Source organism: Corvus kubaryi, unplaced genomic scaffold (genome assembly GCF_017639235.1).
Source record: "Corvus kubaryi isolate FWS band 111438036 unplaced genomic scaffold, C.kubaryi_AGA036_p1.0 67, whole genome shotgun sequence".
In the NCBI taxonomy this organism is placed as follows: domain Eukaryota; kingdom Metazoa; phylum Chordata; class Aves; order Passeriformes; family Corvidae; genus Corvus; species Corvus kubaryi.
In genome coordinates, this window is record NW_024582055.1 from 6,020,940 (window position 1) to 6,047,124 (window position 26,185).

A 26,185-nucleotide genomic window follows, 5' to 3' on the forward strand; every position below is an offset into this window, starting at 1 on the left:
TTTTTTTTTTTTTTTTTTCTTCCCCGCGGGGAGGGGTGGAGAAGGGAAGAGGCTATAAAGCGCGAAGGGACGTGCGTGACACAGTCCCCGCTGCAGCCCGTCCCCGCCGGACCGGGGGGCTAGGTCAACACCCGCCCCCCTAAAAAACAACCCAAGCCTCCCCCCCGCGGGAGGGACAGGACAAGACGGGACGGGACGGGACCGGACACCGCAAGGTAAGGCACCGGCAGCGGGGGGGGAGCGGGGCCGCCTGCGCAGCCCCCTCCGATTGCCCCCGGGCGGGCGTGGGGCGCGGTGCCCCCGGCGGCTGCGGGACCCCTCAGCCGGAGCGGGGCTGGGGCCGCGGCCACCCCGGCGCCGTCCCTGCAGCCGCGGCTGCGGCGCTGAGCCCGCGTCCCGGCACCGCTCCGCCGCGGCTTTTGCGGGATGCTGCTGGGAGAAACCTCGGCGCCCTTTCGGATCCCTCCCTCGCCTTTGAGGTTTGTTTTTTCCTCCCCTTTTTTGCTCTCTTGCAGCCCGCGGCGGCCGGTGCCCCACAGCCCGTGCGGCTGCCGGGAACCCCGGCTCGTCGTCCGGCGCTGCCGCGGAGCGGGTGTGTGCCAGGCAGGCAGCGGCTCCGGCTTCGCCAGCATCATACGTTCTTCTCGGAGGAAAAAAAAAAAAAAAAAGTGACTACCAAAAAAAGACAGAAAACTCTACGGTGGGATGTAAGTGCTGAGGTTTGCTGCGTGCAGCCTGGGTTCTGTTTTTATTTCGACAGCGCAGAGACAATGGCTACAAAGAGCTTTTTAATCACTTGCAGATAGAACTTTTATGCATTTAAACCTTCACAGTTAAAGGCTAGCGCAGATTTTTGAAAAGCTGTGATTCTCTGAGCGTGTTTGTTGTGGATGTATTTAACATTTGAGCGGTAGCATGCCCTGGTTCCCCGGACGGGTTAGCTTGGTGCCAGGGATGAGCGTGATCCTGTCTGTGCCGTGCTGCCTGGGGCTGCTCTGGAAATCACCCCAGTGGACACCGGAGTGGATTAGGCAGCCTCTGCAAGGTTGGTTTCAGAGGGCGGGTCGTGAAGCTTGTAGCTTCCCTTGGATTTTCCCTTCCCACCGACGGATCTGGTTAGCATCTAGTTACAATGTTAATTAGAACAATTAAACAGTATCGCTGTTCTTGCGGCTCGACTTCGCTGCAGGAGGCGAGCTCAGAGGGGAGGCAAGGTCCCTGCCATAAATGCACGGACCTCCCTATCCCAGCTGGCTGCGAGCAGACAGCAGGAGATGGTCGGTGACTCAAGTGTGGCACTGTCTCCAGTGGAGCATCCCGCGGTCAGGCTGCTCTGGCAGCCCCATCCAGCACTGAGGATAGGCTTCCAGCCTTGATGCACCCATTTCACGCTTGGTCGAGACAGTGGAGTTGTGTCCGTAGAAGTGGAAGAGGCGAGAGCAATGTGAGGGTGAATTCCTCCCTGGGCGGTTGGCGGCGAGTGATTGATGGCACTGGTGACCCTGGCCAGGCACTGCTGGCTTGACCATAGCCTGGTTTCTGTAAAAACAGAGCTTGGGTGTTAGACACCATCAGCACCCTTGGCTGTGCTGTAAGGGAGCAGGGGGAAAAACTTTGTGTTTCTGCTCAGCCTGCTTTGAAAATCGCTGAATCTGAACTATTTTAGGAATGGCATTTCAGATTGCTTCTTGTCAGGAATGCCTCATCCTCCCGGCCGCACTCTCCTACCTCATAGCGAAACACGTACCTGCAGGAGGAGAGCTGCCCAGGTCAGCTTTCTACTGTCACTACAACTCTCTCTGAAGTACTCAGAGCAATGTCTAGAATTTAAAACTTGCTGATATTTGAAGCAGAAGAGGATTTTTTAAAACACTGAGAGATTTTTACGTTCTAGTTTGACCATTAAAAATGTGGTGAGATGTGCAGGAGTGCATCACGTGCAGGTACCTTATGGATGTATCCAGGATCCTGTGGCTGTGTTTCATCCTGTTGTGTGAAAAGCGATACCTGTTCCTTGTGGGCTTTCTGTGCCAGCAGATAATGACCCCCTCTTAATTTTGAAATAGCTTTATAAATGTGTGAAAAATTCTTTGTCACGTTTCCGTGATGAGGACTATGGGTGCATCACGCTTCCTTGTCTCCATGCGGCCCTGGACAGAAATCCCATTGATTTTCCTGCTGTGGAGGGTGGGTACCACAGCATGTCATTGCAGCCCGGCCAGTGAGGTGACACAACGTGCATGTCCCACTCCTGAGAGGGGACATGCCGGGCTCTGCCAGCAGCTTCCTGGCACCAGCCACACCTGGCAGGCGGTGGCACACGTGTGATGTGCTGCTGGCATCATCGGCCAGCAGGTCACCTCGCTCCTCAGCCACCCTGGGGAAGGTCAGGGTTTGGTGGTCGGATGAGAGGGAATTTGAGCACTGTGTGGGATGCTGATCCCACCAAGATTCCTATGGGCCCCTTTGTTTAATTGTGAGAAGTTTGTCACCGAGGCGAGGCAGAGCTGTGTAGGATCGCCCCACGCGCCTGTGTTGTTGTGGGTGAGCGCTTCGGAAACGCAGAGGAAAAGCTCTGAGGTTTCCCCAGTGTTTATAAATACAATCTGGTGCAAACTGTCAAGCAAGCTGTTCAAAATCACGTCACGCCTGTGCTGCCTTCCCCGCTCGGCTCGAATGCCTTCGCCACAGACCGGGTGTTCGTCTGACGTTCGCGCTCCCGGCACGCAGCTCCAGCCCATCTGCGGGGCTTTCCCAGCACCCCTCTCCTCCTCCTGCCAGCCGGGCTGGGGAGGCAGTGCTGTGGGCAGGGTCGGTTCCATGGCAGCACCACCCGCTCATTGGAGCCCTGAGCGTCCTTCAGTGCCACGCTCCAAGAGCCCAGGCTGCCCCAAAGCGACCCAGCTCACACACCAGAACTGCATGCAGGGGCAGAAACAGCGTCTTCAAGTCCCCTTTGTCCTCCTTAGAAGGTTTGCCTACCTTAGATGTCCCCTAAAAATGAAGGGATAATCCCTTTCCTGAAAGCTCCATCCATGCAGTGGCCTTCTGCTCCGTCCCATGCCTTCAGCAGGGCTGGATGGAGGCTGTTTGCCGGATGTTTCACTCTGAAGTGTGCCAGGGTCTTCTGCCTTAATATATATAAAAAGATGAGATGTTTATTAAACTCAGACCCTGCTTTTTTTCTACGATTTATGTCCCGAGAGGCTGGCGATAAACAGTTTATTAAAAAGAAATCCTGATTTATTTCGGCAAATGGTTACATTTCAAGCTGGTACCAAGTGGTTTTGTAGGAGACCACCTTTTATGCTTCCCATGGCAGTTTAAAGGATTGCTAGAAAAACAATCCAGAATCTAAGTAGGTTTGGATAAAGGCAAGCCAGGACTGTACGTCAGGGTATGTGGTGCGTTTATGCAGCGAGGCGGTGGATTTTACCATGGAACATCTGGGCACTGGCTTCAGTTACAGCACAGATTTTAGTGGGATAACAAGTCTTGCTTGGCTTCGCGTTCATTTTGAAGTCACTAAACTTTATACGAATAATAAAACTGTAAGCCCATTACTTCACTATTTGCAAGGGGCTGTTTTCAGTCCCCCTTCAGGGTCTCGCATCTTTCTGGGGCTGGTTTTATTTTGCTGTGCTAAGTGGGTATTTATCTTCTCAGTGCCTGGCTCACTTTCGCGGGAGGCAGCTTTGATAATTTGTAGCGATGGCCACACCGGGGAGGGCAGGCGGGTTTCCATCCGCCCCCGCCGAACGCGCACGTTTTCTGCATTAGGGGCAGCATGATGAAAGCTGCACGTTTCTCCTTCAGAGCAGTCAAAGGAGCTGAGGCTGGTAACCTGGAGGATGATAGAACTGCTCTGGGCTACCAGCTCAGCCACTCGTGAGAGTTAAAGTAACAGGGGAGGTTTTGCTTTCTCTTTCTGTTTGATTATAAAATGCAGAGGAGAAGAGTAGACTGGACTGAAGGAGGGAAGGGCCGCTTCTTTAATATAAGACAACAAGTTTGCAAGCCCTTAGAGAAAGGTGCACATACTGGGGGGAATGCCCCAGCATCAGAGAGGATAACCCCAGCTAGTTATATATCAAGGAATATGTGTTTGGAATATAAGTTCCATGTGAGAACATATAGACAGGCCATGAGATCGACGTTTACCTTAATCATGGAGCAGCTGGTGTGATACTGAATGCTGGTGAGCTCTGTATTTTGGTGTCACTGATTGTATGGGCAGGCATAAACCAGAAGAAATCAGAATTACGTCCAAGGAAGAAGAATATCCCAGGTAAGACCAGTGAGAAGGGACTTAAATAGTGCTTGAGTTCTGCTATCTCATGAGTGGAGCACTGAGTGAGCAAGCTTCACTTTGGGGAAAAGGCAGCGCGTAGAAACTGTTCTGTTTCACATTGTGACTGAAGTGTACTTCTGTGGCAAAAATCTCCATTAGATCAAACAGGGATTGTTTCTGCCTGAGAAGACGACTCAAATAAGCTCGTGGATGGATGGAAGGAGCTTGAAGGCTGAGGAGATGTTATGTTTGAAAACTTTAACAAGATGTCATTAGGAGAGAAGTATATGCCCTTAGATCGGGAAATAGGTCAGGATAATAAATCATAACTCCAGGAGAATGTGTGTAAAGCTGGAAATACATTCAGAGGGGACAGAAAGAGAGTAAATATTAGAAAGGAGTTTGTTCTTTCAGAATTAATTTTCTCATTTGCTGTATGCAAGGACACCCACTGAACAGGAGAAGGACGTTAACACAGAACTGTAACAGGAACCAGCTGAAAATCTCATGACTGCGTGGATGGCTTTGATTGCTCTGCAGGGAGCACATCAGTCATGTGGGACACGTCAGAAACAGGCAGTGTGTCCTGTCACTTCGTGTCTGAGGTAGCTGATAGTCCAAATTCACCAAAAACCTGGTGGGGGGCATTTTACAGGATGGGTTTTAAAAGATACTGGAGTAATCAGCAACGCAAGTGGCCCGAGAAGCCAGCCCCACTCCACGACCGCTTCTCTAAACACAAACATGCCTGAGTTACCAGAGGGGTGCAGCAGATCCTGCACAGAGCATCTCTCAGTGGGCTCTGGCCTTCCACCCAGGCAGGTATTTTCAGCATTTCTCACAGATTTCTCAGGGTTGTTCAGGTTTGGCCTGAACTGGGACTGCTCTGGCTTCAGGGTAATTAAACTCAGTGGTTAGAGAGATGTTTGTTGCTTGTGTGACAGCTGAGATAGGAAGCAGTGGGTACTTGCTGTGAGCACCTGGAAAACTGAAACGCAAAGGCAATAATTTATCTCTCCTACCTCATTCCCTGCTCCACGGGTCCGGATATGAGTGCCCCTCCGCTGTGACCCTCGCACGCTCCCAAGGTGACACAGCACCGAGGCCGAGACTTCCCCTGTGATTTACAGGGGAAAAGCATTGTTTGCCTAATTGAGTCTGTTTCTTTTTTTTTTTTCTGTATTTGAGAAAACACAACTTTGTTGAAACTTTATTAGGGGGTGAGAAAAACGATGCTTTTCATCTTTCTCACCTTTAACTTGCTCAGTACCAAAACAGAGCAGTGCCAGACCAGCCGAGGCAGGCGGGAGGCGTGGAGGGATCGCGGGTTCCTCACACACATTTGCAGGGATGATTAAGCAGGGAAGATGTTTGTACAAAGCAGCCAGAATATTGTCAAGAAGCAAGTGCTCCCTCCCTCTCTTTCTCTCTGTCTCTCTCTACTTTGTTTAGGTGCAGCAGATTTACTGCTAATTTGTTTATAGTCAAACAGTCTAAACGTGCCTCAGCATTCTGAAATCCAGAAACCTGATGCAAATCAAGCAGTTTGCAGATCGGGATGATGATGGTGTGGGAAAGCCAAGCGTCTTGGAGCTGCCAGCTGGTCTCTGGATGCAAAGGAAAACATCAGTGAGCAGCATTAACAGTTTCTAGTCCCCATTCTTTCCCTTCCTTTGGCTATTAAATCTGTGTTTAATTCCCTGGGGGTTTTCTCTCCTGGGTAAGATTTACTTACTTGAGTATGATTTGTACAACTAATAGGATCTTATCCTTACTTGGGGAAGACCCTAGGGGCTCTCTCAAACTGATTTTTCAGTAACGAGAAATAATGAATAAAAGTCTAATAATCCTGGGAGGTATCAAAGTTACAATTTTTCAGGGAAGATTTAATATCAGTCAATTAAAACTTTTATAATCTTGTTACAGTACAATAGCTGGAAAAAAAATAATAAGAGGGAAAACGAGTAGGTTTTAAGACCCTCTCACATCATGTGAACAAGTCTAAATGTAATGTTTGAATTAAGCAGGTATTTTAAAACAAGAGTCTAAGACATCTCTTGCAACTGTGTGGTAGCAGGGTGGCAGGTTCAGGGAAAGAAACGTGCTATGTTAATTTATGGAGCACATTCTAATTCCCACTCATCTAAGAAAAAGCAGTTGCGAGGTGTTTATGAGAAAATCCAGGTAATTAGGGCTTAAACTAGAAAATGCAAAATTCATACTCCTCAGCAAAGTGTATTTCCAGTAGCCCAAGACACGCTCTGTTGGTGTGAGCCTGTTGCTCAGAGAGTTCATGACCATCCCCACTGGGCACTGTGGGCTCATTGTGGGTCTGTTCACCCGGGGATTGTGCAGACCCCAGCCTGTGGCCCTCGGTGAAATGTGTGTGGGAGCAAAGTGGGAGCAAAGTGGGACCTGGGGGCATTGTCCCCGTGGGCAGAGCCCCCCACACAGCTCCAGCCCAAGCCTCTGCTGAGATGCTGTGAGGGGACAAAGCACCAAGGAGCAGATACTGTTTAAGGAATTTACAGCTTTTTGGGTTTAACAATGATGCTGAACTGATGCTTTGTCCTTTAGCAGTAACTTTCATCTAAGACTGTTGTAGCCATTTCCAGTCACTGGCAAAGGGACACCCCCAGAAGGCAGCACCGGATGCGACACCACAGCTCCCACCATGTCTTCCCCCTTTGGGAAAAGAAACGCCCTTGGCGGGCGTTTCAGTCATCTCTAAATGCAGAAACTCTTCCCTTCTCCCTTCTTTCCCCTTCTGCCAGCCCAGGATGTATGGGTGCCATAAGAAGGCCTGGAGGTTTTGGGGCTGTTTGGATGTTTGCTCACCCATGACAGCCTGGCCTTCCCGCCCGCATGTGTTCCCTCCACTTTTGTTGGCAGCCAGCAGATAAAGGGCTAACCTTTCGCCTGCCAGCCTGGACAAATAAACACTGGCCCAGCAGTCAAGTGGAGCTGAAACCAACCCTTGCAATAATCTGGTTTTTCAGACTCCTTACCACAGCTCTGGAGGTGACCCTGGCAGGTTTGAAACTCTGGCGGCATGTCCCTTTGGAGCAGCCATCTCTTTGCACTTGGGAAAGACTTTCCAGCTTGGGAAGTAGAAGTCCACTTCTTAGAAAACAAAAAAGGTGCTAGAAGGAAGACTGAAGACTGGCAGCTCCCAAACACACCCTGTCTTGCTTTGGTGTGATGGGCTGGTGGTGTTTTACAGCCTCTCCAGACAGGTGTGTGTGTGCGTCAGCTCTGACCAAGGCAATCTCCATGGCTCTGCCTCACTGTCTCCCCATCATTTGTCCTTTGGAGTCAAATCCTTGCTCTGTCACATGGCTCCTTAGTGCTGGAGGGACTGAGTGATGCTGGGTGAGCAGCTGGGGGAACTTTGGATTTTCTCTGGAAGCAGTGGGAATTGTCAGGCACCATGGGGGGGCTAACAGGTAGCTACGTAGAGAAATTTGGAGCAGCTCATGCCCTTCGCTAACAACTTTAACTAATTTGTTGAGCTAATTTCACTAATTTATCTGTGGGAATCTGTGTCTTTTTTTATAAAGCGGGATGCTGGGGAAATAGATACCAAATTTAGGCAGTGTGAGCATTCCTGCTCCTCATACCTATCCACGAAGTGTATAAAAGTGAGCATGCAAAAGAGGGAATTTTCTGAGTGACACCCAGGAGCAGTGCTGAGGCTGATTGTGCTCCCTGGGATGCCGTTCATCCCGGATGAGCCATCCTGTGCTCTCAACCACTGCAGCCCCTGAGGGACCAGAGCTCAGAAATGATGTGTGCTGCTTCCTGGGGATGGTGGGGATCAGACAATATCCATGCTGGATCTCGGAGAGTCTTTGCTGCTATAGCTGTGGCTCTAACGCTGAGCGTGCTGGTAGAAATATGTAAATATCAACAGCTTCAGCACTACATTTGATACTTTCCATTTTCAAACACTTGACAAATGTTTACATATTTTCAGCAGCCCTTTTCCAGCTAGGGAAAATGAGACAAAGCATCTGTGAATTACTATGATACAAATCATAGTATCAAATCATGAGAGAGCACCTTAAGGGTTCATTAAGGACTGGCAGGGCCTAAGGTTTCCTTTGCATACCTTTAAACCTGAAAGCAGAAAATACTAAACCTGAATCCAGTATATATTTGGATTCTGATAATAATCCAGGGATTGGAAATTTTGAGGGATCACCTATCCATACAACATATGTTACTGTGGCTGTAAGTAATATGTATTGGTCTCTTCTCCCAAATAGGAGAAGTGGAAATGGCCTCAAGTTGTGCCAGAGGAAGTTTAGATTGGCTATTGGAAAAAACTTCTTCATGGAAAGGGTTGTCAAGCATTGGAACAGGCTTCCCAGGGCAATGGTGGAGTCACCATCCCTGGAGGTATTTAAACGATGTGTAGTTGTGGCACTTGGGGACGTGGGTTACCGATGGCCCTGGCAGTGCTGGGTTAGTGACTGCACTTCATGGCCTTAGAGGGCTTTTCCTACCTAACCAATTCTCAAATGGGCCAAACTCTCAATTCAGTAGAAAAAAGTCGTCATTCCTTTGGAGTCAGCACCACTGCAGGACACCATTCTAGCGGCAGCACAGGGATGCAGTTGCTTCCCCAGGGATTGGGGATAAGCATCATGGGTTGTTACTGCTGCTGTCTTGCTCTGCTCTTCCAACTTTCTGGAAAGCTGCTGCTGCTACTCTCTGTGCTGTGGCAGGTGAGAAACCCTCGGTGGTGATAAGGGCAGTGGGGTAACACGGCAAAGAATTCCTGAGTCACTGTTGTGGGAAAACTGTGTGCGCAGAGGTAGGGAAGTGAGCGGGAACAGCAACGCCCATGGGCTGGCTGTGGTTTGTAAGCCTGCGTACGTGTGTTGTGGTGTTCCTGATGCCGAAGGAAACTGGGTGGCTGATGGAAGCTGTGGAAATCAGCCCCTGTGCACTTGACAGGGTTTCCAAGTAGTCAGCAATATTCCCTTTTTTATTCATTGACCAAAAAGTAGAAGGGGAGAAGTGCATAAAGAATTCCAGTGTGCTCGTGGCACGGCTTTCCACAAAACATGAGCGCTCTGGTTGTTGCTGGAGCTGCTGGAGCTCGGCTTCCCCTGCTCCTGCTCTGCGAGTCACTCTGGGGACCTGCAGCTCCTGCCTGTCACTGCCTATCCTGCAGCTCCCTGCCCTGTGCCAGCCCCTTGTGTTCTCCCTGTTAGCAAACACCTTGTTGGCCGGGAGCAGCCAGCAGTATTCCCTAGGAATGGCTCAAGCAACTTTAACCCCTTCCGTAATTAATGCAGTTAATGACTTTGGGTTTGCATTTTAGCTCTTTTCCAAGAAAAGTCTTCCAGCCCTGGCAGTTTGGGGATGTGACAGCAGGATGCACAGATCCCGGTTCTGTTCCTGCTCTGTATCATGCCCTGACATTTCATCCCCGTCCCTTGAGGATTTTGGCGAGGGCACTCGCTCATAATGTCATCCTGAAGTATTCCAGAGGAGCAGTGGGGAACTGTAGCAAATACCAACACGCTGGTGTTGGTTGTAATTTGTAATTGTTCGTGTGTTCCTCCCCACTAATCCCCTTGCTGAAATTCATTATGGAGAGAGAGCAACCTACACCCAGAGAGCTGTGCTGAAGGCGGAATGACTTGGCCGAGGAAAGTAGCTATTGTTTTATGATTAAAGGAAAGGCTTATATTGGGATTTCCTTGAACAAGGAAAGTCTCTGCCCTACTTTTATTGCTTGTAACAAGGGGATAATAATTACTTTCCATTATAAAACACCTCCAGCACTTGCACTGAAAGATTTGTGGTAGAGTTGCGTGGCATTCAGGGTTGGTTATCTTAAACGGCCTGGAGATGTGCAAACTGAGATTTCTCTGCCTTGTTTCTCCTGCTGGGGCTCAACCCCTGCTGAGACTATGGAAAAAATTCCTCTACTCTGAGTTGGGTCAGACTCTCTGAGTGTGACATATTTTCCTCTGGAAGAGCTGGTACCAGTCACCTATCCCATGACACCTGCCCTCTCCAGGAGTGACAGCCAGCCACCTGGAGGTTTTGTACGGGCTTGGGGGGATGAGCAGGGACAGTAGCAGCGATCCAGGCCAGCCAGTGCTGGAGTGGCCAGGGGAGGTAACATCTGTCCGGGGGGGAGGGCTAACAGCTGGCTGCCACCCTGTGCTCCAGCACATCCCTTCTTCCCGTGCCGCTGCTACCCCCTCGCAAGGAGAGGCACTGAACAACTGAGCATTGTAACAGGGGCCGCCGGGGTCTCGCTGTTTGTTTGGGTTTGACACTCGGTGCTGAGTCTCGTGGGCGGAGGTGGCTGTGAAAGAAAGAAACGCTGGTATGTGGTCTCCGATTGAAAAAAGGAAAAACTATGAGGCATTTCCTCGAGTGTCCCAAATGGCATCTCCTGGCTCAGCTGGTTTTTGAAGCACCCAGCTGCCACCAGCTCCAGGGTGACAATTTTAATGTAATCAGGGTTGAATCTGTTTCCACTGAAAGTGGAAAAATAAGTAAGTCTCAGTTTAGAAACAAAATAGTCCATGTAAAATTTGATTTTTTGATACCGTATCTCCCTGAGTGTGTTTGCTTTTCAACATGTCTAATTTGAGACAGCTCTGCGTTTTGTAGTGATGCCCCTTCGGAGTTAACCTCTTCCCCAGGCTGTAGTTCACTACCATTGTTGTCTGTTAAGATTTGGTGGAAATGTACCCTTATTTCTTCATACCTTCCTATTTTTACATGGTTGTGTTTGTTTCCCTGTAACGCTACAGTGATTTGCCTGGCTAAAACAACGTTCCCAGCAAACGACAATCGTGGGTTGAATTGGAATTGCAAGAGGCGCTCAGTTAATCCACAGATTATTGACACAGTGGACCCTCCATGCTTCAAAGGCACCATTATAGTCCATCGTGTCCCTGCGTACTTAGGGAGCTTTAATCCATGGATTACAGGTCCCTAAGAGCTCCTGCCCTCCCAGTTACAGCTGGTCCTGCCAACGGGAGCTGCCATGTCGAGCTGGCTGTGGCACTACACAAAAATATTTGTCTTTTTTAGTCCACAGAGACAGTGATACACCCCTGCATCCCTGTCAGGGCTGCATTCCTTGTCCCAAGCCCCTGGAGAGGTCCCACGGCCCTGCCTGGCCCATGCTTTTCCCCAGGCACCAGGCAGGACCAGACAACAAGTTTTCAAAAGTGATGCTTTTAAAAAAGAAGGAACCACAAAAAAGCCCAAATGAAAAGCATACCAAGCATTTTCCAGATCCTTTAGGGAGTAGTCAGCATTAAACAGCAGGCCTTCCCTTTTCCCCTCAGGTCTCCCCCTAAACAAACAAGCTGAGCAGCTCCCCGTAAATGCTTAAATTGCAAAGGTGTTATTTTTCCTTGTTTGCACATTAAAAATAACTAATTGCATTACAATCCAAATTTATAAGTGCTTTTAAACTCCTCTGTTACTCAGGTGATAACTGTGTGTGCTGAGGTGCGTGTATTTGTGACATAGATCTCTGGAAATGGAGTGTATAATGGGAAAGCTCACGGCCTCTTTACTTGCAGCATTCCTATAGTAAGTCAAAGAAGTCACACAGTGCCCTTTTATTTCCAAAGCTGGACTTAAATCACGTCAATAAATCTGCAGACTTACTATGACATGCAGCATGGGTAATGTAAACAGAAAAAAAAAACCACCCCCAGCACACCAGAGTTTAAAAATAGGATGTAAGGAGGGAAAAAAGTTAACCATCCATACAATAAAAAGAGAAGAAACGCAACACAAAAGCGCTGTGTCAGGCAGTGCCTTGAAATTATCCTCACTAAATTACAGTCATGCACTTCCCACTCTCTGTAATTAACGTGAGGGTTTGGTTATTCCAGACTGCATTTGCTCCAGGTAAACCCAGATCATTTTTGTTTTCTTATTGTAAATCCTTCACAGGTCTGGGTGACCTGCAGACAGTTGAGGAGTAAAACAAATTATTTCCATAGATCAAGGAAGATGACTGTGAACAATACCGGTGTTGGCATGTGGTGAATCCAATACTTTGCTCCCGTTTTTCCAGGGCATAGGTGTGTTCAGTGACATTGAGCCGTCCTGTGAGTGTCTGTGTGAAATAAATGCACAGTGAAGTCCAAACAGGAGGACACAACTGCTTGGATCCCCAACAGCCAAACAAAATGGACTCTTGGCTTGCTGGGTGGGATTTCTGTGATGGGATGTAGGCAGGGAGCCTCTGATCCCTTACGGAGTATACCCTGCACGGCCGTGTTTTAGTGCTGGAAAAAAAGGTCAGTCAGAAAATACCGTAGGCTTGAGCAGGGAAATAAAAATGGAGTGATTTCATTTGTCCCCAGGGCCACCTGTTCCTGGCTTGGGTTGAGGATGTGCCCACCCCGCTGATCCCGTAGCCTGCAGGAAAACCCCATGAGGTGCTGCCACAGCTCCAGCTAATTTGTCCCTCGACTCAGAACCTAAGGCAGCTGCAAATCCCATTATCCTCCCCATTTCTGCTCCTAATTGCAGTTTACCTGGAGATTTGCAGATGGAGTTTGTTACCTGGAGGTCTTAAAGGCAGGACAGAGGGCTGTGTAGGGCTTTAGTAGGTGGGATTTTGGAAAGGTTGGGTAAAGAGATTATTAAAAATATAGGAATTAATTGTAATCATCATAAAACCTGACTTAATGATTATTTTCATGTATGCACTTATAACTCAAATTTTTAAAATGCCATTTATAAAATGGTTATTTATACTTTGTGAAAGAAGGAAAAAGCCCCAAGCCTCTGGCAAGGTGGTGAATTCTGAGGTGTTTAAAATCATGTATCTCCCTCTCCAATGTACAGCATTTTTCATTTGTTGATCTTCTTAGGTAAATACAGCCGGGTTCATTAAGCAAACCCCTCTGAGGTGTGGCTGTAGCTACCGGAGTGTTTGTGTAGCCTGGGAGCTGCTCACCTGCAGACAGCACTGCCGCATTCCAGGTTCAAATCCAAGGAAACCCTGGCCACCTGCCCTGGCATCGCTCAGCCTGCCCGGGTTCAGTGGCCTGGTGCCTGCCAGGCATAACTGGGTGGCATTGTCTGCTGGGAGCAGCCCTGCCTGGGAGGAGATGGGACCCCCCGGATGCTCCGTGCTCAGTCTGACTCCCAAGGTCGGTCGGCCAGCACGACTTTTCCCTCTGGGTTTAAGGATCAGTTGAGAGAGAGTTTGGGGAAAAAGTGAGAGGTAAAGATGGGCCATTAGAGGGCACTTTTGCAATCCTGGAGAAGGAAAACGGTGCTTATTATTTCACTTAGGACTGTTTATTTTGGCACTCTCTTAAATTCAGTGATAAACAGCAGGCAAATCCCTCCAGTCAGCAGGAATATATCAATAAAATATTGACTCCGAGTTTAAAAGAAAAGAAAATAAGATGAACTTGTAGAAAACGGAATAAAAGGCATTTAAGGAGGCGGCACAGCCTAGGGAACAAAAATTCACACAACATATTTCACGTAATTTGTGTGGCTTAGCAGCACAGCGCTTAGGCCTCAGCTGGTACCTGGCTTCTAAAAACAAATCCAGGACATGAAAATGGTTTGTTGGAAGTTCCTGAGGACTGGGTGGCAGAGCACGAATTCACAGGCTCACATCTAACAAGTGCATTTTCTGAGGGACTCTGTCAAAGTCATTGGTGAGCTTGCTCAGAAACAAACATGGGATGAATAAATGGGCTTTTTGCTTTGCTCTTGATGTTTTGTATGAGTAAACTATAGAGGATTTAGCTCGAAACTGCCAAATTATAATGAGTGCACTGCAAGAGATAAAATCTGATTATTAACTGGTGTGAATGGGTGGTGTGAAAGTGACAGCACACCTTCCAAATACTGTGAGCGAGGCTTGGATGCCTCTTTGCTGTTGTCACACTTTTGGAAGTGTCGTGCATGAAAATTGGGCCCATTTTAAGCCTCTGAGGTTAGATACGTGAAAATGAAAGCACTCAAAATTCTATTCATTTGTCAAAGAACAGATTATAAAAGTTTCCTTTTTCAGTAACAGTTGACAACTTTGCAAGTTATTTCATGTGTGGGATGGGCAGGGATCACAGAACTAAATTTAATGTGTCTTTTTAGAGTTATTTTTAAGCCAAAATGCTTTTACAATTAGATAAAGAAATCGGAGACAAATCTGTACCTTGTCACTGCTCTGTAGTTGTTAAGGGGGGTAGAAACACTGTTTATGGGAGTTTTGAAAGTGCATTAGCTAGTGAAATTATTTAAGAAGTGAAGCTTAGCCTATAATCAAAATGGTTTATTTTAGTAGAGGTTACATTGCACTGGAACTGACTATGGGAATACACAGGATTGCAATTTCAGGGGGTTCATGTGGAGGACGCTGTCTGCAGAAAGTGTCAGAGTTTCTTACCTAACCAAATAATCTGCTGTAACTGTTGTGATTAAGTTGGAAGGAATTTCTTCCCTGTTGGCCAACAATAATACTTGAAAAATCAATAAACAGCGTGGTAGAGCACACGAAACTCATCCTGCTTTGTGTGAGGGGAGCTTTCTGCCGGATTCGGTGACTCAAGCCAGCAAGTATTTCGACTTATGATCTTTGCTCCAAAAGGTCAAATGTCTTTAACTTCGCTGATAAGTATCAACACTTCAGTCTGAATTCGAGGAAATCTGTCCACTGTCATCAAAAGCTAACTCAGGACCTCGTTGGGATAGATTTTGACAAAGGCTGGGAAAGCTAAATCAGGATTTACCTGTAAGTAGCAATTGCATGTGTTAGCTAAGGCCATGGTTCCTTTCCCTTCTGTAGGGCAGAGCACTGCAGTAACCTGTCATTAAACCATCCCAGAAGATAACAGAGCCCACCATTGGAGACCTAAAATTGCATCCTGTGAGGGAGTGTTCAGTGCACATCACTCCTGGCTTATGGATACTGCTGAGTTTACTACGTGTTTTCTCTTCCTTCTCCCATCACCAATTTCAGTGGGAAAATAGAGAGATGAAGGAACTGAGCTGGACAGCAGGATGTGGAGAAAATGGTAGAAAGGGGGGTGGGAATGAGCTAAGAGCAGAGAGAAGGGGAGGAGGTGCTGAGGAGGGGTGAGTGGGGGGACCTGCATGTTGGTGGAAGGAATGATTAAATACAAACGATGTCAGAGGCAGAGGAAGCAATCTGAGAGTGAAGATAGCCCTCCATGGCCTTGCTGGTGTCAGGAGCCCTGCTGTGCAGCATGTGGGTGGCTGTGTTTAGCTGTACTGAGAGCAGGACAGGCAGAGGGGGAGCTGGAGGCAGCAGGGAGAGGGATTTGGGAAGAGCAGTTTTAGTATGCTTAGACTACAGTGTGCCACTTCTCAAGGAGCTTTGTGTTTGCTATTTTTACATAAAATATTAGAGAAAGGTCAAGTGGGGTGGTGGGAAAAAGAAAAATCTCAGCAACAGAAGCAACAGATTTGATCTTAAAGGTAAAAGAAAGAGTTTGCTGTAAAGCAGTAGTTACTTCACAGTGCAGTACCTGGAGCAGTGCGTGACTGCACACTCAGCCAAGGGACAAGATAAAACTGTTCCTGCCAGCTCAGCTTTTTACCATGTTTCTCCCCAAAACCAGAGCTAACACAGCGTAGGTAATGGCCTAAACCTCTTTTTTTCTAATTAAAAAAAGGTTACCATTTAGCAATTAAAACTTGATATACTTGTACCAAAAATGGGCTGTTTCCCCCCTTCCTCCCCCATCCCAGAGCCATTATATATGAGATCATCTAGTGTACTGAAAGGAGATTTCCAGCCTGTGCCACTGCATATGTTAGGGCAGTCATTTCTGACCTAGTTATAGACATAATAATGAAAGGCTGAGATTATGAATTGTTATGCCTAATTTGTAAAGGATTCTCTGCTTTTGTGTTTTCCAATTCCCATCAGGCTTGAGGATTAAGCCCTGCTGAATTGCATGCTAATACCAATGTGCTTTGAATATGTGTGGGTTTGTATCACATGTTTTCCTAATTCGCTATTTTTGTAAAGAACAGTTTCACTGGAAATATTTACTTTCCAGAGGATTGCTGGAAGCCCAACCAAAATCTCCTAGGGGAAGCGAAGCCGATGTACCCTCCATCTGCTCTGTGCTTACTGTAGCTCCCAAGGCCAGTGAGCTCCATTTCTGCTGTGGCAAAACATCAAAGTGTAACTCACCAAAGCATGCAGAAGGCTTTTGCTCTTTGGTAGTGAGAGGGAGAGATTCCAATTTGAAATCAGTGCCTGGGCTTGCTTCAGTCACAGTTCAGGATGGGAAAACCTTGGTGACACCCTTTATCCAAGCGCTGTGGTGGTGCCAGCTCAGTCCTTACAGTAGTTTTCCTGGTGTTTGTGTGGCAGTGAAGGTGCCTGCAAAACACAGAGTGCCTGTGGGCTTGTTGTAGGTGTGCCCACGTTCCAGCACAGATGAGCTGCTCGTGGTGCCCCTCCTGAGGTGGGACTCCCTGTCGTTGCTGCAGGATGCTCCTGCTGCGCTGCCCGCTGCTGTTCCTGCTGCTGCTGCTGCCGCTTGGCTCCAGGTCCCAGAAGTTGCCCACCAGGGACGAGGAGCTCTTCCAGATGCAGATCCGGGACAAGGCGTTTTTCCACGACTCATCAGTCATCCCTGACGGAGCCGAAATCAGCAGCTACCTCTTCCGGGACACCCCCAAAAGGTATTTCTGTCTGGCCCAAGTGAGAAAGCCATACTTTGAAGACAGTAGCTCTGGTTGCTGGGTGCTTTGAGATAAAAATTGGATCCCAACCAGAAAAATACAAATGCCAGTGTTCTGTTTGGTGAAGTAACTATGTGAGCTTCCATCCCAATCTGGCCTCCCCAGCTGAGGGTCTGTCCAATTTATTTGATTTCTGGGATGAGCCCAGAGCTCTCCCAGACCATGGAATTTCCCTGAATTGGGGCCACTAACCACGTCTGGAGGCAAAGGGAGTGGGAAGGAAATTAGAAACTACAGGCTTGCCCCACCACACTTGTCCCTCTTCATTATCTCATACTGTGCTCTAAAGAAGCAGTGTAAGGCAGCCTGGTCTGAACTCCCCACTTCCCAACCTCCACCCTATGGGTCAGAAAATACTGAGGGTTAGACTGGGGAAGAACCTGAGGCTCTAGAGAGTTCAGGGAAGAGCTGCGTTGCCTCATATCACAGACTGCCTCCAGCCTTCATTGGTGAGGAACATTTTACAGTCGGTGATGTGTTGGGCTTGGGGGGATGTGGGAGGGCAGCTGGGGGTGTGTGTGTATCTCTATGTGCTTACCTGGACATAATGTAAAATGTGTGTCCTGCTTGGAAGAGCATATCCCTAAGTTCCAGGAGAGATCCCGTTTCCCTCATTTATGCCTTTGTGATTATTTGTATCTAGGTACTACAGGGGTAGAAAGTAAAGCGGGTGGAGGTGAGGGCAGGAGGTCAGAAACCCCTCTGCTCTGCCTTGAGCTGTGAACTCTGCTCCTTAGCTCTTGCTCACCAGCCTTTCCATACTTCCTCTGCCTACTAGTAACACTTTTGACTCTTTGGCCACACCAAGACCATCCCTGATCATGTCAAGTCAATCCCTGCCAGCTGGCTGCCATCAGGAGTTCCTGACATGTGGGTCTGTTAATGTCCCTCTAGGTATTTCTTTGTGGTTGAAGAGGACAACACTCCCTTAGCAGTGACGGTGACACCATGTGATGCCCCTCTGGAGTGGAAACTGAGTGTGCAGGAGCTCCCAGAGGAAGCCAGTGGAGAAGGTTCAGGTAACAAACCATCAGCGACTTCCACTGTCCTCTTCCCTGGATTTATGGTTCCTCAAACACTGAGTCTCACAGCAGGCCTGTCTTTATGATCTCCTGCTGTTTGGGTCTTCCAGTGCAGGAGATTGACAGCAGGCAGCGACATGAAAAGGAAAAGGGCTACAAAAAAGTAAAAGCTGAGGTTACAGTCACAGGGGGCACTGGATGCTGCCACAGCAAACTGTGTTTACCCAGTGACTCAGTTTGATGGGGGCTTTGCTGTGAGCTGTGTACACAAGATAAGAACTGGAGAGACAGGGCTGGCACTGCAGCAGGATTGAGCTCACCCCTTGGAGGGGACTCATCTCCAGACACGGAGCCGTGTAGCTGCTGTTCAGGAGAGACAAGAGTTGCCAGAGCCTCTGACACGTGTGCTGAACTGTCACACACACCACATGGTGGGGCAGACACACCTTCGGTCCCCACTGTGTTTAGCAATGAAATTTTAGTGTGACTCAGAGGGCCAAAGCCAAGGGTCCACATCTGGGAACAGGCAGGTGAGTGAGTTTCCCCTGGGGAAAACTGCATGGCAACTCCAAGTGGGATGCCTGACACTCCAGTGGAAGGTGTTAGCTACCATTCATGAGACTCCATTAATGCTGGTCAGGTGGAATTTCTATCGCATTTGGTTTGAACCTGAGTGCCAAACCAATTTTCCTCTTTATTTGACAGAAGTGTTGATCAATTACATCTTACTGAGAAGATAAAACCTTCCTTTTCCATCTCACATTTGTATTTTAGGTAGTAAAATGTGTCTGTAGAGTTCTGTTTCCTCACATTTGAGGAGAGTGTCTGTACAAATGTTTTCCTTTGCTTTACTCCAGGTGACCCAGAGCCCCTTGAGCAACAGAAACAGCAGATTACCAATGAGGAAGGCACGGAGCTCTTCTCCTACAAAGGCAATGACGTGGAGTACTTTGTGTCCTCTAGTTCCCCGTCGGGGCTGTACCAGCTGGATCTGCTGTCGACAGAGAAAGACACCCATTTTAAAGTGTATGCAACCACGACTCCAGAGTCAGACCAGCCTTATCCTGAGTTACCCTATGATCCCAGAATTGATGTCACCTCTCTGGGACGTACTACAGTGACGCTGGCATGGAAACCGAGCCCCACGGCCTCCTTACTGAGACAGCCCATCCAGTACTGCATAGTCATCAACAAAGAGCACAACTTCAAAAGCCTCTGCGCCGTCGAAGCCAAGCTCAGCTCTGATGATGCCTTCATGATGGCTCCAAAACCAGGCCTGGATTTCAGTCCCTTTGACTTTGCCCATTTTGGCTTCCCTGCAGACAACAACTCTGGCAAAGAACGTGGTTTCCTAAAATCATCGAAGTTTGGGCGGCAAACGTCCCCGAAGACGAGAGTTGACCTGCATAGAGTTTGTATTGGGAACAAGAACATCTTCACCGTGTCTGACCTGAAGCCAGACACGCAGTACTACTTCGACATGTTTGCAGTGAACACCAACACCAACATGAGCACCGCGTACGTCGGCACTTTTGCCAGGACCAAGGAGGAGGCGAAGCAGAAAACAGTCGAGCTGAAGGATGGCAAAGTTACAGATGTATTCATCAAAAGAAAGGGAGCCAAATTTCTACGTTTTGCCCCTGTTTCATCTCACCAAAAAGTCACCTTTTCCGTTCATTCCTGCCTGGATGCTGTTCAGATCCAAGTTAGGAGAGATGGAAAACTTCTCTTGTCTCAAAGCGTGGAGGGTGTGCGGCAGTTCCAGCTCCGGGGGAAAGCAAAAGCTAAATATCTTATTAGGCTGAAGGGAAGCAAGAAAGGTGCTTCCATGCTGAAGATCCTGGCTACAACGAGGCCTAACAAGCAGTCGTTTCCTTCCCTTCCCGAAGATACGCGGATCAAAGCCTTTGACAAACTCCGCACGTGTTCCTCGGTCACGGTGGCGTGGCTGGGCACACAGGAGAGGAACAAATTCTGCATCTACAAGAGGGAAGTGGATGACAACTACAATGATGAGCAGAAGAAAAGAGAGCAGAACCAGTGCTTGGGTCCAGACACGAGGAAGAAGTCAGAAAAGGTTCTCTGTAAATACTTCCACAGCCAGAACATCCAGAAAGCAGTGACCACAGAGACAATCAGAGGCCTGCAGCCTGGCAAGTCCTACCTGCTGGATGTTTATGTGATAGGGCACGGCGGGCACTCGGTGAAATACCAGAGCAAACTGGTGAAAACAAGGAAGTTCTGTTAGTGCTCCTGTACAGAGGAACACGTGGAACTCCGGACTGAGCATTATCCTGCTTCCCAGCATATGGATTGACTACTTGCACAGCTGAGAAGTTGTGACCTGTATTTGTACTGTGTAGAAACAATATCAGCTTGTATATTTATGTTTACATAACTCATTGTTTGGAGGAACTGAGGCTGGTGCTGTCTGGTGGCACCTGGCAGCGGTGTTATCATGTGTCCAGTGACCCACATGTGATGCTCAGTAGATGCCCAAGGTAGCAGGAAACCTTGGAGGAACTGGCACGCCTTTGCTTCCATATTGCATGAACTGCTTCTAAATTATTTTATACTTAAAAAGGCTGAGATACATCATTTGTCCACCTTGTTACTCACACACACAACTCACAGACATACACCCTTTCTCTCAGTGTAGATGGTAGGGTTTCTGTAAATTATTTTATAGAGTCTTGTTTTAAATGTTTATGTTTCTATGATTGTAAACTATTAAAATCTCTCCCCAATAAAATACAGATCTAAACTAAGTATTAACTGGGCTGCACATGAAGCAGTTTCATTGCTAATGTAAATTCTTACCTAGCTGATTTTCATGTTTAAATACTGTATGTATTTCATGTACAAAGTTGCCATAACGTTATATTCCTGTACATAAAATTAAAAATATTAGATTATATATTGTTGGTTTCTTGTTGGGTTTTTTTTTGACATTCTAAGCAGGCAGACAGACTTGGGGACAGAAGAGACATGCTGAAACTTGAACTGAATTCAGTTTTCCTGTTTCATTGTGGTTTGGAGTCTGAGTTAGAGAGGCCATGCAGATCTTTTGTATGGTCATTTGTTATTTTTTGTAAGATTATCATTGGAAGCATTTGCTTTCTGGATGCTGCTGGGTTTGACCACAGTAGTAATAAGCTGAAAAGATTGTATTTTTTCCATTGACAAGAATGGTAGTGCTACAAAAACCCCAGGTACTATCATTTAATTTGCAGTTATTTCCATGGTGTAGATTTCTTTAAGATACTATATTTCTGGATCTCATATTATCTAAATTGTCTTCTTTGTTTTTCCATGTCACCTCCATTGACTCAAAAGCCTGTAGACAGCTGCTTAATGGAAAACAAACTTCAGAGAAGCAGCTAGGCCAGCCCAATTTCAAGCAGTGAAGTTAGGAAGGAAAGGGACCAAAATCCATATGAAGCCTGAAAGCAGATTCCTCTTAGGCTGCTGATAGGGAAAACCAGACCTGTCCATCCCTGCAAAGGTGAGCTCCAGTTTTCCTTGGCACCATAGTGCTGAGCTCCTCAGGTTTTCCTTTCTGCTTCCCCCAGCACATTTCAGGTTGCAGACTGGTGGGTGGCAGCAGGGTTTTGTGGCTGCACAAGCTCCCGTGCCATTCCACATGCTGAGTTTGTTGTGATTCTCCCAAGAAACAGGTAGGTACCATATTAAGATTGATCAGAAGACACTTGCTGTGTTTCATGTGGTTATTTAATAAATGGAATAGTGGGAATTCAGATTTCTCTGGAGATGATCTCTCTGATTCCTTAAAGGAACTGGCTTCAGTAACAAACATTTGCTGGATTATCATGCCAGGATGTACACGAGCAGTAGGTGACTCCAGCTGGGAATCCTTAAGAACAGGACACTGGTACCAAGGTTAGATCACCAGTTGCCAGGCAGATACTTGCCCTGTATTTCACTGTCCAGAAAGCTACTGAATCCTTAAGCTAAAGACAAATTTTTTAAGCATTTCCCTCTTTACAGCTGCCAGTTGTGTGGGGATCAGCACCCCTTCCACTGGCCTATTACAATGTTTACTTGAAAACACATGTTCCACCACAATTCCAGCTCTGCTTGTTCCCTTTAGCCAGATTTCCCTGCTCGGATATTCACCCAGCCCACTTGGCTTTTCTGCCTGCTAACTCCTTATGTTTGCAGCATGTCACAAAATTAAAAAACTCCCCAAGATGCGTGCATCTGCTATTTCTGAACACTCTGAAGAAAAATGTCTCAACAGTTGTCTTTATTTCCCACTGGAATTCTTCTTTTCCTGAACAGCTAGCTCTATTTATTCTTCTGGATGAAACTGAGACCATACTAGTACCATATCTACTAATCATTAGGTCTTAATGATCTGAGAGAGGCTATTCTTCGAAGGATAGAGTTAAAATAAGGGCACTGGTTTATACAGTGCAAATATAAGTCAGCCTTAACTGAGAGGAGACTGAAGCAGGTGTTAAAGTAAAACAGGTCTCATCTGCTGAGAAAACTCCAGACTGAGTGTTTATGAAAGCACAGAGCCCACATAAGAAGTCACAGCATGGGCAACATCGAAACATATATGAAAAGAATTTATGAAGAATGTAATAGATGGATACCTGGTGTAAAAGGTCAAAAAAAGCCGGTATATCAAATATATAAAGAAATATACATACAAATATACATAGGGGCTTTTTCAAGCACAAAGCTGGGGAGTTAATTAAAATAGAAACCTAAGCTGGGAAATGGAAGGTTACATGGAGTTCAGTATTCACACTGATGGTATGTGTCCATTTGGGACAGAATGCCATGCTGGAACATGCAGCTGAGGAACACACGGGGCTGTAGGAAAGCAGCAGAGGTGGCTCACAGGGATGGCAGCACCTCCTTAAGCCTCATCTAGTGCATGACTGTGGAACAGAGGAGAAATCCTCTACAGATGAGGTTTGTTTCAAAGCTGTTAAAGAGTCACTGAGCCATTGCAAACCACAGCAAGATAATCTTCAACACCTTCATCAGTCAAAGGGGGCTTGCCTAATTCTACTGCTTTACTCACTGACAAAGCTGCCTTACCGTGGAAACTTCAGAGAGCTCAAAATGGTCCATGAGTTACAGAACACAAGGTAAGGTTATGATGCTGGCAAAGCTGCAGAAAAAATCCATCAGTGATACACACAAACATTTCAAGAATTCTACTTGTAGCAACGACAGATCCATATTTGGGTTTTAAGTAGCAATTTTAAGACTGGTAACATATCAGGGAGAAAGCAAATCCTTATTTTGAACAGCAAACATTTACCTTAGCACTTGGCAAAAAAAGCAATAGTTGTGGCTGCTCAAAGTCCTTTGACTAGTTAGGGTTACCATGTTTGGATACATTCAATTAAATGGGATGTGAAAATGGATATTATTTAATTCATAATTCATTAATTCATAAGCTATGCTGGGGAACTGTGTACCAGGAACCCTGAACTCTTCTTACTCTCCTTGCTCGAAAAGCTATTCAGAAACCTTTGTGACAGCAGAGATTAGCTCTCAAGTTTTGTGGCAATACATGAAGCTGGTCTGACTGAGATTGTCCCAGACAGGCACAGCACAACTGGTGACTTGTGTTCTCAGTTCTACATCTATTCATTCAAATTCCCATTTTCCTTGATGTCCTCTTCCATTTGATGATACTTGCTATTACTTAAAAGGTCTCCTGGCATTCCAGTGATGTTAGAAGGAGGCTAGAGGAATGACTTTTTTATTCTTGACTATTACAGGCTCTTTTTTTGTCTCTTACTTCTTGCTGCTGGTTTTCTTTCAAACACTCCTGTGTAGAAGGTGCAGCAGAGTAAGATGCGGAGTTTTGCCCAATAAACTCAGAGCAATTTGTCTCCTGGGGGGTAAGTAAAAAGGATCGTGTTAGAAAACCATGGAGCGGTGGCATATCAGCAAAGCCAACTGAGGCTATAGAAACCGGGGAAAAACCTTGCAAAAACACCTTTCTCTGCTTGCCTTCCCTCTTACATGGACCTTTTAAATGGCAGTATGGGTGCAAAATAAAACCACTCCAAAGAAGGTGGCTTTTTCCATCTGCTTTTACCCCACTTTCACTTATTTGAGCAGCAACATAAAGTGCAAGCCAATTCCACGGGGAAACATCATCCAGAGCCTGGGAAGATGCAGCTGGGCTTCATTAGCAGCCCCATCACTGGGGGCAGGTGACCCTGCTTCCTTTAACGAGCCTTTGTACAGCAACTATGGAAGATGCCTTGCCGGTCCCTGTCCTAGGAGGAGGGCAGATTGCAGTGTGTTGTTAGTGGTAGGTGGGTGGGTCAGTCTATCTTTGCTTTTTTAAGTCTGCTTTTAAGTAAAAGAGGAATGTTCAGACCTGCAGAGGCTTTGTTTTTATGTTTTAGCTCTGCCAGGGAGAGTTACTTGATTTTGTATTGTGATACTGATATTTCAGCCAGTTGCTTGTGAGTGATTAGTAAATGTGGCCCTATTAAAATAAATATTTCCCTCTTTTTCTTTCCTGTTGTGTGAATAGTGTGAAAAAGCCTGTTTCCTTGTATTAAGTCTCCTGAACCTGCTAACCTTGTGCATAAGAAGTTGAACTTAAGCTATGGTGTCCGACTTCAGAGAGAAAGCAAAAGAATTATCCGAGTCTTTTTCTGTTCTCTGAGCAAACAATGAATAGGTGCTTCATATCACAAATGTGTGTGGAAAATACAATGGCAAAGCTGCTGAAGGGCTGATAGAGAGGAAATAATTAATTGCTGGTTTTTGAGGGTATATTGCTGTATTGAGATACGCTATGGCTGTGTCTTAATTCTGGGTTTGGATATTCATGTAGTGTGTAACATCTGCTAGAGGTAAGCAGGCACATGCTTAATTGTTTCACTTGATTTAGAGAAATGTAGCAACAGGCAGCTAAAGTGACTGTAAATTTCTGCTCCACTGGCTTAGCTTAAACAAATGCTGACAGGATTATTAAGTATTAATCTTATAATGCATACCTTGCAAAGAGACCGAAATTCTCATTTTAATTGTGTTAAAATCCTTTCTCTAAGTCTAGCAAGACTGGTAGTGAAGATTCTGTCTGACTGGGTTGTAGGATGGGAGTAACACCACAGATGGGACACAGTGTTTCGGCTTGATTTGCTTCTAGAATGAAAGTTAAGGAATTATCCTACTAATTCTCAAAGTATGGATTTTTTGGATGGGGGCAAAGAACAGAGAGTCTGGATTATAAAATGATATGATTCTGGTACTCAGGGGTTTAATGTAATTCCTAATTAATACTGATTTTACCTGTGCTGTTCCACATTTGGAATTGCACATTATTTCAGGTGAAAGAGGGATAGAGAACTAAAATGGAGATATTTTGTGAAGTAAATGATTTTAGTCCCCCTCACTCTGCCTCCTGATTTCCTTAACTGTTAAGTAGAAATGAGTGTGTTGTAAATATTGACTTCCCCACTCCCTGCCTTTTCAAGCCACTGTTTTGCAAATGTTGGATTTTCTTGTTGAGCTGCAGCAGCTGTTTCTGGCTGTGTAATTTAATCCTATACGTAGAGGAGAAGCTGAGCTTTTCACATCATTTCCATATTAAAACCAGTAGCTCTGTGTTAGTGAAGAGAGCCTTTCATGGGTTGTCTTGAGGTACTCCATGGATTCCAGAGTCCCTTTAGAGTTTCAGTGAATCCATGAAAGGCTACAACAGCAACTGACACAATTCAGGAATGGTTTAGTCTTCTAAATAAGTGTTTAGACTGGTTTATAAACTTGTGGTATTAATCCTCTCAGAGAAGCAAATTCTTACTTCATTTAACATGTTTGATGGTTCCAAAGCCTACTTTGGAAGAACGCTTTTATCACTTCTCTGGAGTCCACATCACTGGTTATAATAATCATAATCCTCAGCCTGCCTAGACAATCACTGCTGATACCAGGCTGCGGGGGACATCCTCTTTCCCTTCTTTTTTAAAGCTATTTCTTTTGAAGAGAACTGTTACAAATGCAAGTTTAAGTGACCCAGTAACACTGATAAGTTTTGTGGATGCAGCTAGTTATTACTTCCCAGCACAACCTGTCTGTTTAACAAAAAAAGGGACTTACCTATCTCAAAATAGGCACG

General features: G+C 46.5%; 1 protein-coding gene across 2 annotated transcripts in view; it reads left to right on the forward strand.

Annotated features, from left to right (window-relative positions):
• NDNF (neuron derived neurotrophic factor) overlaps nucleotides 1–20,974 on the forward strand; it is a 22,814-nt gene extending 1,840 nt beyond the window's left edge. The window contains exons 1-4 of one of the 2 annotated variants that reach the window (XM_042048520.1): nucleotides 7–215; nucleotides 16,781–16,975; nucleotides 17,930–18,054; nucleotides 18,915–20,974. In XM_042048520.1, coding sequence (XP_041904454.1) covers nucleotides 16,782–16,975; nucleotides 17,930–18,054; nucleotides 18,915–20,305 — 1,710 coding nt within the window. In that variant the 5' untranslated portion in view covers nucleotides 7–215; nucleotide 16,781 and the 3' untranslated portion in view covers nucleotides 20,306–20,974. Of the gene's footprint in view, nucleotides 1–6; nucleotides 216–16,780; nucleotides 16,976–17,929; nucleotides 18,055–18,914 lie in introns of those variants that run through there. The other variant, XM_042048519.1, reaches the window with a different exon arrangement.
• The last annotated feature ends 5,211 nt before the right edge of the window (nucleotides 20,975–26,185 follow it).